We start from the raw sequence: 13,958 nt of genomic DNA on the forward strand, positions 1-13,958 counted from the left end.
GCCTCAGCCTCCCAAAATGCTGGGATTACAGGCATGAGCCACAGTGCCTGGCCATAAGATCTATTTTCCAATCAAGAGAAGACGAACAGTTCTTCTTGTGTCAGGATATTAGGGTAGAATCCAGAGTTATTTAGAAAATTACAGCTTGAGACAATGTAAGACAGTTTAAAATAGAGAATTTCTAAGAAAAAAAATGGTGGATTTTTTCTTCCCTCCAACGCCCTAAACACCACTTGGGTCTCCCTAGGGTCAAAAGAGAGTAAATCTTGGCCGGGCGCGGTGGCTCACGCCTGTAATCCCAGCACTTTGGGAGGCTGAGGCGGGTGGATCACTTGAGGTCAGGAGTTCGAAACCAGCCTGTCCAACATGGCAAAACCCCGTCTCTACTTAAAATACAAAATTGGCTGGGCATGGTTGTGCATGCCTGTAATCCCAGCTACTTGGGAGGCTGAGGCAGGAGAATCACTTGTTCCTGGGAGGCAGAGGTTGTAGTGAGCCAAGATCATGCCACTGCACTCCAGCCTGGGCAACAAGAGCAAAACTCCATCCCAAAATAAATAAATAAATAAATAAAATAAAGAGAGTAAATCTCATGGCACTTATATATTGGAAGAAGCCCACAGGCCATGGCTGACGAAAGTTAGAAAGAGTATTGTAGAAATTGATGCTATCCTTGAGCACACATATAGTGGGGGAAATCTTGAAACTGGGGCTGACAGATTTTAGCTAATTTTGACAGGCATATGTAGATATTGACCAATTCTTAAGTTTCAGAGTGACCTCATCCTCCCCCAAAATTTCTTAAACTGTGCCTTTACAAAGAAGTATTTCTATTCAAATGATGTTGTGTTGAGTAAAATGTTGAATCACTCAAAGGATATAGATCAAAAAGAGAGAGAGAGAGAAAAAAAAAAAAGCTGTGTGGGAGGGGCAGAGCTGTATAAAACCAGTCATTACCATGTCTGAACTGTAACAAGTCTCAGAGGAGCATTGCCTGTCAGACAGCAACTCAGAGAATAACCAGAGAACAACCAGGTATTTCAATGATTTCCATGCCATTTCTATGGGAAACAGGATTTCATGTTTTCTTTGCCTTCATGCTGGTATTAATAGATTGAAAATTTGAATGTGAGGTGTTTACAGAGGGTGAGTAAAATTTAAGTGGTGTTTTCTTGTTTGTTTAATAAGAAATATTTTATTTCAAGATTTGAATTACATTTACAAGGTGTAACTTTGAGTCTCAGAAGCCAACAAATGCCTACGTAGCATTAACCAAAATGGAATGTACATTCATATTGTGATGTCAATTTTATTGAACAGGTTAGAATATGTATGTTCTCTACTAGCTACTGTTTTGACACAGAATTTGATGGAAATAGCTACATTAAAATATTTTCATTTAAGCACTTGAATGTAATCTCTACATTGTATATAAATAATAGGAAAAGCGGACTCCATTTTCATCTTAGATGAAAAAGCAGGAACTGCAAAAATTAAGTAGAAATTTGGGCTGGGTCAGTCTAGTACAACAATATATTTATTGAGTTTAGTTCAATAACTAGTCAATTTAGTGAAAGAGAATAATCAGCCAAACTAGTTGTGGGGTTGACTGAAGTATGGTTCAGCAAATAACTTCATACCCCATAAAAAGATACTTATTCATTATGAAAGCCATCAACTAAAAGAAATTGCTTTTAATTCTGCTGGGGAAAATGTACCAGTATTTGATGAGATATTCTCTTGAAACTATTATTTCCTCTCAGTTCTGATTTATTCTTGTGGTCAATTTCAAAATAATTCCACTGCCTAATTGTAAAAAAAAAAAAAAAAAAAATTTTAAAAGCTGCAGCAAACTCCAATCTAACATTCAGGGCCCATAGGATGAGGGACAGTGGCCCCCGTGTGACTGGTGACTCCTCCCAGAGTCTCCCTTCCCTGTGCCAAGTTTCAGTGGCGCATTTGTCAACTTTGTGTTGCAGGAACCAACACAAGCACCAGGAAGCCCAGCCCTGCATACTATTCCCATTAATTCATTCCAGTAATACTATTAAACCTTAATTAAGAGCATACTATTTGGAAGTTAATGAGGTCATATAAATTACTATAATGTTAAAAAATGCACAGGAGGTATACCTGTTCGAGGAGGAACATTGTATTTCACAATGCTCCATGGTTTCAATTTTGCATTGTTTTGAAAGATTTTCATTCAGACATAAAGTATGGCCTTATCTGAGAGTCAGAAAACACTGCATATGGATGCCTTCATAGATTTCTAAAATTACGAACCTCTCAGACGTTATTTGAAAATTTTGTAGGAAACCATTAGACTTGGAATTGGAAGTCTGGGATCCAGCCTAGGCTTCTGAAATGAACCAGCTGTGTAATCTCCATTTTCACATTTTCATTCATATAACAGAAATTACTGAGCCTTACTGGACAGTCAATTAGGCAAATTAAAAAGGGAGCTGAAGGAATTTGGCTAACTGCCATATAGACATCAAATATTTTTATATTAAATGTAATTAATTGCACCTTATTTAAAAATATAATTCAAACTACTTTTTTGAAAGAAGTAAATGCTTCCAGGACAATTTGATTCTGTTCTTATTAACTTCTTTCTTTATCAAGTTACCTTAAATTCTAACTTAGTATTAATAGAACTTTCTGACAGTTTGTCTTTAGGGTTAAATATTTTTACTGTCAAAGTTACTAACTATGTGGATTATTACAAATAATCCAGTATGGATCATTACAAAGAATCATGTATTTAGGTATGGAGAAGTCTAAATTTACTTTTCTGGCTCTATCTCTTATTCACATTTTTCAGAAATGTAAATAAGATAGAGAAATATTTTATTTATGTTATTAATACTCTGTTTGTTTCCAAAAAGTATTAAGGTAATTAATTTTAAAAATCTATACAATAAATACAATTAATTTTAAAGACAATTTTAAATTTTAAAAGTAAGAGGAAACAAAGTTTTGAGCCATCCAGTACAATCTAGTATCTGTGATGCAGCAAGAGAGAAAAAAAAGTGACTTTTTTTAAAACTTAATAAGCCTTTTAGTAGGATTACAGGTTTACTACTTCTTTCTTTTGACTTCCTCTTTCTAGCATTTCTTGCACTGTAACTTGCTTAAACACTTACACTTGATAGTGAAGGTATGAATCAGCGAGCAAAGCGATGTGGAACATTGGAAAGAGTGGACTTCCTTAGACAGACCTGGGCTTGAACCCCTGCTCCACTACCTACCAGCTGTGTGACCTTATACAAGTTACTTAATGTTTCTGGGCATCAGGATATAATCTATAAAATAGGGAGAATCACCTCTATCTCATACAGACCCTGTAAAGATTAAATGAAGAGAGGAGGTATGAGAGTTTTAGGGATAAGTTTTATTTAATTTACTATTTTCGTCTTGATAAAATAGTTTGATTATATTTCAAATGAGAAATTTTAATGCAAATTCCAGTCACTTTCTTAAAAAAAAAAAGAGTTCATGAACCAAGGGTTCACACAAGAAAGAAGTGGCCATTGGTCCTTGTTGGGGAGCCCTGCCGAGTAAGACCACAGGTGTAGACAGCCAAGACCAGAGCCAGAGGACACCCTTCCTCCTGGGTACTTCTCCCAGCCCCTCCCCAGTTCTGGAAAGGCACTGTCACAAGAAGGTTTCCCAAGGGATGATGAGTGTCAGCGTTGTTTGGTATATTTATATATTTTGATAATTATCAGGTATGTTTTAAGCTATGATGAAAGCAAAACATACAGCTGAAAAGGTGATCATTGGTCAGGACCAAAAAACACACACACCTTGGGTGTAACCAGGCATTAGTTGCCTGCAGAGCCTGAGGTCAGGGAAGGTCTCAGATGCTTCATACCTTGGTGTGTGTATAAGTTTCATAGGTCTCAGATTAAGGATTATCCCTGCAATCGTGCCTGGCATTGACTTTCTACCTGATGGGGTGGTGGAAGAAAGGTGTCTTCTAGTCCTCCCAGTAATGAACTCCCCAGTATAGGAAGTCTTTTTGTAGTAAGGCTGTGGAATGTGTGGTGTGTATAGGGAAGGGGTGTTGGGATAGGGGCTGAGTGAAAGTCCAGACCTTCAAACAATCAGTCTAAGCCACTTTAGAAACAGGAAACTTGAAAGAAATTGACCGTCTTACCTGGCGCAACAAGACTATGTATGCAGGTGGCATACATTTCAATAGGTGTGTATCTTCCAGTGTGGCAGTGTATGTGGTGTGGATGTGTGCAGTGTTTTGTGGGGGCAGCATAGAAGCTGAGAGTATGACTTTAGGGTCGGTCTATCCAGCTTCAATTCCTAACTTCCATCCCTATTTATTGTCATTGTTATTCTATGGCATGCCACAAAATGTCACTACTCATCATACAAAACACTTCATGTATCTCAGGACTGGCTACGCAATTTACAGGGTCTGGTGCACAGTGAAAATGTGGGCCTTTTGTGGCCCACATTTATCAGGAATTTCAAAATGGTGACAGGAGAACATTTGGTCAAGCATGGGGCTTTTTATGGCTGCACAGGTGGCATGACCATGAAGCTGTCCCTGCCCTGCCTCATGTTCCATGAGGAAAAACAGAGAGGGAATCTGACCCTGCACAGAGTACAGACTGTCCTACTCTGCTGACCTCACCCAAAATGTTACCTCATGTTTCAGAGCTGTTTTTTTCTTCCTCTCTTTCCTTCTAGATTGAAACAATGGAGGACCTTTGTGTGGCAAACACAATCTTTGCCCTCAATTTATTCAAGCACCTGGCAAAAGCAAGCCCCACCCAGAACCTCTTCTTCTCCCCATGGAGCATTTCATCCACCATGGCCATGGTCTACATGGGCTCCAGGGGCAGCACGGAAGACCAGATGGCCAAGGTGAGTTTGAGCTAAAGCTCCACATTTGGGCCGAGAGGTTCCTGAATGGAATTGGAGAATTGCTCTTGTTTTATGCTAAAGACGTTTTGACTCAGGAGGTCAGCAATCACTACAGGTAATGAAGCAGTGATCCTTACAACATCAATTACTTAGATTCAAATCTATAAGACAGCCAAACCCCCAAAACCTTCAACTGTAGTTGTTGAAGGCATATGGGAGTTGAATAGCCTGCCAGGCTGGAAACAGTTATGAGTGGCCACAACTTATATTTTAATGATACGGTATTCTCATTTTTCAAAGCGAGTGTATTGTACCCTTTATCTCATTCAGTTTTATGACAGGCATCATTTTACAGATGAGAGCACTGGTGGTGTCAAGAAAGCCCCTACTGTCTCCTAACTCCTAGCTTGGGCTCCTTCACATTTCTCTGCCACTGTGGTGTTTGTTTGCTATTCCTACCTATGGAGAATTCCTGCTAATGTTAACAGAGTATCACAAAGGGGGAAAAAACATACCAGAGCAGTGCTCACTATACCCACAGAAATGCATGGATAGTGAGGTAGCTGCAGAAGACCTGGCCAGATGACCGTGCCTGTGAGGTCACAGCAGCAGAATGGGACCTGGCATTATGCATGGCCAGCCCTGAAAACCAAGGTGGATGGGGTGCACGACAGCATCGTGAGGGATTTCTGCAAGGCCACTGCCTGCTGTCCTTGGACACGAGCTCAGTCAGGGAACTCTTTCCATGGAGTCTGGGCCCTGGAAATTACAATGGACTACTTCAGTTGTACACTGCAGTTGTCACTGCAATAGTCACTCCGCGCATACAAAATTCTTGTGATCGTGCTATTTCCCAGGTTAGGGACTTCGATGTGACCATCATATCATCAAAATTTCCTTGCATTCAAATACACCAATATTAACATTGAAGGTTTTAAGGACACACACACATTGTGCATGCAGTCACACCAAGATGCCACCGGCTGATTTCCAGTTTCCCACGAGAAAGTACCTGAGTGTAAATACATTCTTTCCATGCACATGGTGACCCATGTAAGGTGGGCCTCATTTGAAGTTTGAAGTTTCACAAAGAGAGCATTGGCCAGTCTTGCTGCAGGAGGACAATGGATGGATGAATCACCGTCTGTGCTTGTGACAGTTTGAGCATCGAGTCTTGAAACAAAACTCAATTGCTCAACTCCCTGATACAAGTAGCCTTTTGCAATACTCTTTCCCCTTTATTTTTTTTTATTTTTGCCTTGAAAGAATGAAGACAGTAAATTGGCATGAAAACTTTAGAAATATCAGGTCTTAGTTTTTTTTGTTTTTGTTTTTGTTTTTTGTTTTTAATGTAAAGGAATCAGAAGCGATGTATTTTGGGAGCATATCCTAAATGAAGTGCTCTAGGTGGTTAAAGTAAATATCTTGATTTTGGTACTGGAGGAAAATAAACTGATTGTTCTGGACACAAGACAGCTTTTCTGTGTCTAAGAAGTGCTTTAAGCCTCTGGGACTATGTGAAGATTCTATAGAGTCTTTTTTGACAAATATTTCCTTTTTTTATTATACTTTAAGTTCTGGGGTACATGTGCAGAATGTGCAGGTTTGTTACACAGGTATACATGTGCCATGGTGGTTTGTTGCACCATCAACCTGTCATCTACATTAGGTATTTCTCCTAATGCTATCCCTCCCTGCAGTCTTTTTACAACTCTGTTGCATGTGCAGATTCTGAAACTCAAATGTTAATATGATTGCTTCCCAAATAAAAAGAAAAAGACATTTCCTGGCCCTGGCTTGGAGAAAGTAGCACAGACTTTGGAGACAGATGTATCTGTGTTTGAGTCATGGCTTTGCTCCTTACTCTGTGTGTATGAGGACATTGAAACTCTCTGCATCTCAGTTTTCTCATCTACAAAATGGAATAAAAATGGGTGGCCTGCAAAACAGTTGTGAAAGATTAGAGATACTATGTAAGGCACCTAGTAACAGTCATTGTAAACATAACAATACTTAGAACTTAGCCAGGCATCTTTCTGAGAACTTCTTATAAATGTACTCACATAATGCAAAATACTATGAGGTAGGTGCGATGATTACCATACTCATTTTACAGATGAGGGGATTGGAACAAGAAGAAACCACACAGTTGGGAATTGCTGAGCCTGTTAGAAGTGGTATAGTTGTAGTGAAAGAAAAGAATAAATAAAAGGTATAAGCTCCTAGACAGCATAGGTCTGTGGGAATGGGGGTGTCAGCTCTTTTGCTTATAGTGAGGCAACAGACCCGTCCAGGCCAAACTGCCCTCGCATGGACTGGGGGCAGCTCACAGCCCCACTTTTGCAGGGAGCTCTTCCTGAGTGACTTTGACACTGATTCAGGAAGGCTTTAGTGCTAGCCCAGAGAACCCTGATTTAAGGGTAAATTTCCTTGGCAGGGAGGAAAACCAGCCAAGCTGTCACAGGAAATATTCTTTTATGTGAGGGTGGAATTGCACCACTTCTTTTCAGAGAGTACTAGGCAGGAGTTACGACGTATGACTGGAAGAGAAAGACCTCCCAAACCCTAACACATCTCCCCCTAGCCCAGAAATTCACCAACTTGCTGGAGGAGGCTGCCTTAATTAACTTCATTAGCAGAACCCTAACCCTCAAGCCACTTACCAGATCAGTTTCTACTCAGGGGCCCCATAGGGAAGTGCTACAGGACAAAGGGTTTCGAAGGAGGTGGAGTGGGTGGTTTCCAAGGTAGGGGTGGGTGGCTGGGAGCCAGGGCCAGCTTGCAGGTACTAAGGCTGGCAGATCAAGGCAGGCAGACAGCGGTGCTATGGGAAGGAGATCTGAGGCAGCTTCAGAGGGGACAGTCTTTGCTGCCAGCTTCCCCATGTCAGCCAAAACTGCCTACTAACCGTACACAGAGATTCAAGGTGTCATCAGACCAACTTGTCCCTGACACGGACATTCATGTCTCTGTGTGTGAATATGGTATGTGTAAATATTTTAGATCAGCCCTGTTAATATCGTGTGACCCATTTTCATGCTTTAGCTGACTTTGGCTTGTAGTTTTTGGCAGATTGAAAGTATTTTGTATATAGTGCCACTGAAAAGAGAGAGAGAGACGCAAGGTTCTGAGTTAACCTTGTGACTTTCTTCAAAATACTGGCATTTCTTTCAAAGCAATTAATTGGTTGGATGTAATTTAGATAATTTGGGGAAGAGGTTTCACATCATTTCATAATAACAAATTGTTTTCCAAAATGGCCAGGATATAAATTTCTATAAGGGAAATTTAGGTTGGCTGACACCTTTATATTACGCAGAAAGAGAATTAAGTATCTGTGCTTGTTTCCCATGTATAAGGTCAGGGAAAAGATCTAGGACCATTGTAGAGCCACTTGATAGCCAGCGTTTTAAAAGTTCAGTAAATCCGGGGGCAAGTGTAACCATTCTCCCTAATTCTGATTGCAGGTGCTTCAGTTTAATCAAGTGGGAGCCAATGCAGTTGCCCCTGTGACTCCAGAGAACTTCAACAGCTGTGGATTCATGCAGCAGATCCAGAAGGGTACTTATCCTGATGCGATTTTGCAGGTATCTGACTTATTGGTTCATATCTCTTTTGTATTTTATTTCTACAATCTTCTTGTCTTAAAGCCACAATGTTAGACTAGGAAGGAAGAAAATATACCCTCCCCCATTCACAGAAAGAAAGCTAAGACTCGGAGTTATTAAGAAAAACATATCCTAAGGTGGTACCCATGATGAGAGATGAGTCAGGGCAGAATCCAGACGTCATGAGTTATACGCCAAGCGTATTTCTTTCTAAGTCCTCTCACGCCCCTCTGTCATTGGTGAGGAATGTGTAATTTATTATAAATCCATAGCAGAGACTCCTAGAATACACATGTATGAATGAGTATTTCCAGAGGAGAGGGCAGGGACTGACAATTAATTGAGAAATGGGGGAAGGCCAGGCCCAATGACTGCATAAGAAATCACTGACCTTCAGATATCTTTCCCTCTGTCTATCTAATCTATCATCAACCATCACTGTCTCTTGTCTATCTTATCTATCATCTATCAATCAATCCTATCTATACATCTTATCTATCGTCTATCTTCTCTCTCATCTGTCTTTTATCTATTAATCAATCCACTATCTCAGGCAGTCATACCTTTCTTCAATACTCCATTTCCTTAGATGTCCGGTATCCAGTTAAATTACAGAAACTGGGTACAGACTGCTCCTGTTGGTAACCAACTTTCACAGTCATGCTTATGAAGGAAATTATGAAGAGGTATCTCCAAATCTCTCTTTCTGGGCACTCTGACAATCTTTCTACTCATCGCCCAGGGAACTGTGGGCTGGAGGAGGTGAACAGGAGCCTGATCCTGTGGAGATTCTGCCAGGTCTCCTGCAATACCTGGCAGTCCGTCTGGAAAGCTCTGTCCCCTGCCCTAGGATAGGGGGCTTCTGTGATAAGCCCTGTGTCTGACATGGTGCTAACAAACTTCAGGTTGGGGACTGAAATTACCACTCACTTTTGCCATAGAGGTATAATTGACAAATAAAAATTGTATGTATTCAAGATGTACAATGTGATGACTTGCTATACCTATACATTGTGAAATGATTACAGTCAAATTAATGAACACATCCATCACTACAATTAATTACCATTTGAAAGTATGTGTGTATGTGTAGTAAGGACACTTAAAAATACATATTCTTCACAAATTTCAAGTAAACAATTTTATTAACTACAACTATTAACAAACACAGTCTTATTAACTATAGTCATTATTACCGTATATTAGATCCCCAGAACTTATCCATCTTATAAATATAACAAAAATTCCTTAGAGTCCTTGAAGTTTAGGAAACTGAAAAGGGACCTTTCTTCTAGGCTGTTAGTTACCTCCTGGTTAAATCCAATCCATAGACACAGCAAAATTTGAAACAAATTAAAATTCATCTTATTAGTTTTAATGCACCACATCCTTATCAAAATAATTTTCTCAAAGATTCCTCTAAAATACTAAAAACAAAGTATGTATTAATACAGCATTTCATCATTGTACTCAAAAAATATTATCATGACTTAAGAAATATCTTGTTTGATAGTCCTGTGTTAAATACAGAGAATCCCTTCTTTCTGTTCAAGGCACAAGCTGCAGATAAAATCCATTCATCCTTCCGCTCTCTCAGCTCTGCAATCAGCGCATCCACAGGGGGTTATTTATTGGAAAGTGTCAATAAGCTGTTTGGCGAGAAGTCTGCAAGCTTCAGGGAAGTAAGTGAAACCTGTAATTGAAATGGCTGGGTCCCAAACAGGTAATGAGGTCACTTTCAAAGCAATTCTCTACAATTCTACACTTCATAAAAGCAGAGTTGGAATTCCACACCAGCTCCCTAGGGCTGGCCTCACATTAACAACTGCCCCTCCTGTTCCCTCTGTGGCTGCCTCCTCTTCCTGTTGCAAATGTCCCAGTTGCAGAGTTATAAATCAGGAAAACAAATGCAACTGTTTTCCAGAGACACTATCCCTCAAGCCAAACCTCTTTCCTTTTATTCTTTGTCTATAATGCAGAGTGCAAGACAGTGGGTAGAGATGGGTGGGTGTGTGGACCACTTCACACCCATGTGGGTCCTGCACTCTTTCTCCCTTCAGCACCTGCCTTCCATAGCCAACCTCCACTCCCACCCTTACCCCAGGTCTCCTAATCTCGATAGGAAGATCGTAATTCACAATTACACCATGGCTTGTTTGGTATATATTCTGTGTAACATTTGGCATTGTCTTGCTTCAAAGGAATATATTCGACTCTGTCAGAAATATTACTCCTCAGAACCCCAGGCAGTAGACTTCCTAGAATGTGCAGAGGAAGCCAGAAAAAAGATTAATTCATGGGTCAAGACTGAAACCAAAGGTAAAGCCAAGAAAATATTTTCTTTTCTTCTTTCCATTTAGACAACTCTGATCTTTTTCCATCCGTGAACTTAGCCTTCACCCCTTTACAATTTGTCCAACTTTAGTTACTTTGGTGGATGCAACTTTATTCCTGTTTAGCTCAGTGGTGCTTTAAGTGAGAAGAAATAATTGAGGCCTACTAATAGAAGATATATGTTTAGTAATTAAATATTTGATTTTGGATATTACCTGAGAATGGAATATGAAAGGAGGCAGAAGTTTTCAAAATAGGAAATATGATCAGATCCTCAGACTATCTAGACCAGATCTAGAAGAACATGATATATTTTGGAAAGGCACTATTGTATTCCTTAGGAGCCTCTCTTTCACTTCCTTCTGATTTGAATAACTTTCAACTGCAAAACTTTGAGAAAACAATATAAAAGGAAGTGAAAATCTCATTCCAAATTTGATAGGAGGTCTATATTTTAAATGCATTATTTCTTCATTTTTTTTCTTTGACTTTGCAAGCCTTTTGAGAGATTGGTTTCAATTTTATTTTTGCTTTAAATAAATCTAAAGAAAAACTACCTTGAAGATCAACATCTCTGTAATTTGACGAATTTAGTTTGATGGCTACTCAGAAAATTCAGGAAGTAATTTCACAGTTCTTAATTACGAAACCTAAATATGTGTTATATTTCCTGTAGGCAAAATCCCAAACTTGTTACCTGAAGGTTCTGTAGATGGGGATACCAGGATGGTCCTGGTGAATGCTGTCTACTTCAAAGGAAAGTGGAAAACTCCATTTGAGAAGAAATTAAATGGGCTTTATCCTTTCCGTGTGAACTCGGTATGAGAAAGCAAAATGTATCTTCCTAACATATATTTTAGAGCCTTTGACAAGATATAGACAGAAACATTAGAGGCCTCTCATTCATTTTCCTACATGACTTGCTAGTTAGAAATTATGCAGGTTGGACAGTTGATTGACTCTTTCAAGAAACAGTAGAGGGAAAGACCATGGCTTTATAATTTTATGTGACCAGACTCAAATGTTGGCTTTACCACTTAGTTCAAAGAGCTGTAAGTATTGACACATGGCAGAGTTCCTGGCCCATAGTAAGAACTGAACAAGTGTTATAGAATCATGGTTGTCATTACCATTGCTGTCTATTTTACTAAATGATGCATATAAAGTTGAACAAGCTAATAACACCAGAGTACCAACTGTAAGGGTGTACAAATAATTTATTTTGTTGATTTTTTAAAAACCCACATTTATCCAACACTAAAGTAAAACCCATCCTCCTTTATGTCTAATTGTAAATCTCCTGGCATCTTATAATTGACTTCCATATTTTACTTTTTAATAATATTAGATTCAGCGCACACCTGTACAGATGATGTACTTGCGTGAAAAGCTAAACATCGGATACATAGAAGACCTAAAGGCTCAGATTCTAGAACTCCCATATGCTGGAGATGTTAGCATGCTCCTGTTGCTTCCAGATGAAATTTCTGATGTGTCCACTGGCTTGGAGCTGGTAAGGCATTCAGATATTTAAATTTCTGGGGCTAACCCTGCCTTTTGTGAGATGAATATATACTCCTTCCAAAATGATGTGGTAATTTTTCATGGAAATATATAAAACAGTTGATAGTAAATATAGCATGTCACTACATTTCATTCAAAGCCTTAACCGTGACACACATTCTACCTTCTTGTAAAAATCTGACCAACCTATTAACTTTTTATATCACCCGCAATGTAGTAAAGTCACTGATTTTTAATATTAGACTTAAAGTTGTTTTCCTTCTTTTCTAATACTTGCTGTATTTTCCTTTGTTTGTTTTGTTTTGTTTTGCTTTGCAGCTAGAAAGTGAAATAACCTATGACAATCTCAACAAGTGGACCAGCAAAGACAAAATGGCTGAAGATGATGTTGAGGTGTTCATGCCCCAGTTCAAATTAGAAGAGCATTATGAACTCAAATCCATTCTGAGAAGCATGGGCATGGAGGACGCCTTCAACAAGGGACAGGCCAATTTCTCAGGGATGTCGGAGAGGAATGACCTGTTTCTTTCTGAAGTGTTCCACCAAGCCATGGTGGATGTGAATGAAGAGGGCACTGAAGCAGCAGCTGGCACAGGAGGTGTTATGTCAGGCAGAACCGGGCATGGAGGCCCACAGTTTGTGGCAGACCATCCTTTCCTTTTCCTTATTATGGATAAAACAACCAAGTGCATTTTATTTTGTGGCAGGTTTTCCTCACCCTAAAACTAAAACATTCTCTTTCTGCAAAAGATTTTGTAGATGAGTTGTGTGCCTCAGAGTTGCTATGTCAAATTGCCAAAAACTTAGAGATGTTTTCTACGTATTTCTGTTCTTCTGAACAACTTCTGCTACATGCTAAATAAAAACACAGAAATAATTAGACAATTGTCCATCGTAACATGGCAACCATATTTGGCCTTCTAAAATGAGATGATGCCCATTTAGATTTTCCTTATTATCAGTTTATTTTTATAACACTTACTTTTACTTTGTTATTTATTATTTTATATAATGGTGAGTTTTTAAATTATTGCTCACCGTCTATTTTATTAATGTAGCTAATAAAGTTATAGAAGCAGATGATGAGTTAATTTCCTATTTTAAAAAATGTATTTACTTGTTCTCCTAATGAAGAATGAGTAGGTGTCCCTCCATGCCTTTCTATAATAAATATCTGTAAAAAACATTAAACAATAGGAAAATATATGTTCTGTGCATTTCTAGCAATACATATCACATACATGTCTGTATATTATATTCAATTGCAAGTATATAATAAATAAACCTGCTTCCACGCAACAATACGTTTGTTTTCATTTCATTAGGTCTACAGATCATAAGACCTATTATACCTTGATTCCTAGGAGTTAAGCATCATGACTCATGAAAATGCAGAAAAAATAAACAGGATGAAGGAGGCAAGGGCATAGGCACCCTCCTTCAAAAAGACCCAGTGTTGAGGGTGAGTGGGATGGGGCAGAATGAAAAATGGATTAGAGCTGCTTTCTCACAGTAGTAAAGACATAGCAATTCGGAATAGTCTAGATTAGAGCCTTCGGGGAAACCAGTGTCTAAACATTAAGGACACCAGGATTAATGACC

General features: G+C 39.0%; 1 protein-coding gene across 1 annotated transcript; it reads left to right on the forward strand.

Moving 5' to 3' along the window:
* Positions 1-941: 941 nt before the first annotated feature.
* SERPINB2 (serpin family B member 2) lies at positions 942-13,660 on the forward strand. Its single transcript, XM_032293692.1, has 8 exons — positions 942-1,035; positions 4,714-4,890; positions 8,358-8,477; positions 10,052-10,180; positions 10,700-10,817; positions 11,509-11,651; positions 12,181-12,345; positions 12,675-13,660. Exons 2-8 carry the CDS (start codon positions 4,723-4,725, stop codon positions 13,077-13,079), a joined length of 1,248 nt encoding a protein of 415 aa, XP_032149583.1. The 5' UTR covers positions 942-1,035; positions 4,714-4,722; the 3' UTR covers positions 13,080-13,660.
* Positions 13,661-13,958: the final 298 nt, after the last annotated feature.

The sequence above is a fragment of the Sapajus apella genome, unplaced genomic scaffold, assembly GCF_009761245.1.
Source record: "Sapajus apella isolate SASKATOON/1434 unplaced genomic scaffold, GSC_monkey_1.0 scaffold30, whole genome shotgun sequence".
In the NCBI taxonomy this organism is placed as follows: Eukaryota; Metazoa; Chordata; class Mammalia; order Primates; family Cebidae; genus Sapajus; species Sapajus apella.

What these genes read in the sequence shown, in the direction of transcription:
- SERPINB2 (XM_032293692.1), top strand. Translation starts at nt 4,723, where the DNA reads ATGGAGGACCTTTGTGTGGCAAACACAATCTTTGCCCTCAATTTATTC. An exon ending in GGTCAAGACTGAAACCAAAG is followed by an intron (nt 10,818 to 11,508) that starts GTAAAGCCAAGA and finishes TATTTCCTGTAG; the next exon opens with GCAAAATCCCAAACTTGTTA. An exon ending in TGTCCACTGGCTTGGAGCTG is followed by an intron (nt 12,346 to 12,674) that starts GTAAGGCATTCA and finishes TTTGCTTTGCAG; the next exon opens with CTAGAAAGTGAAATAACCTA.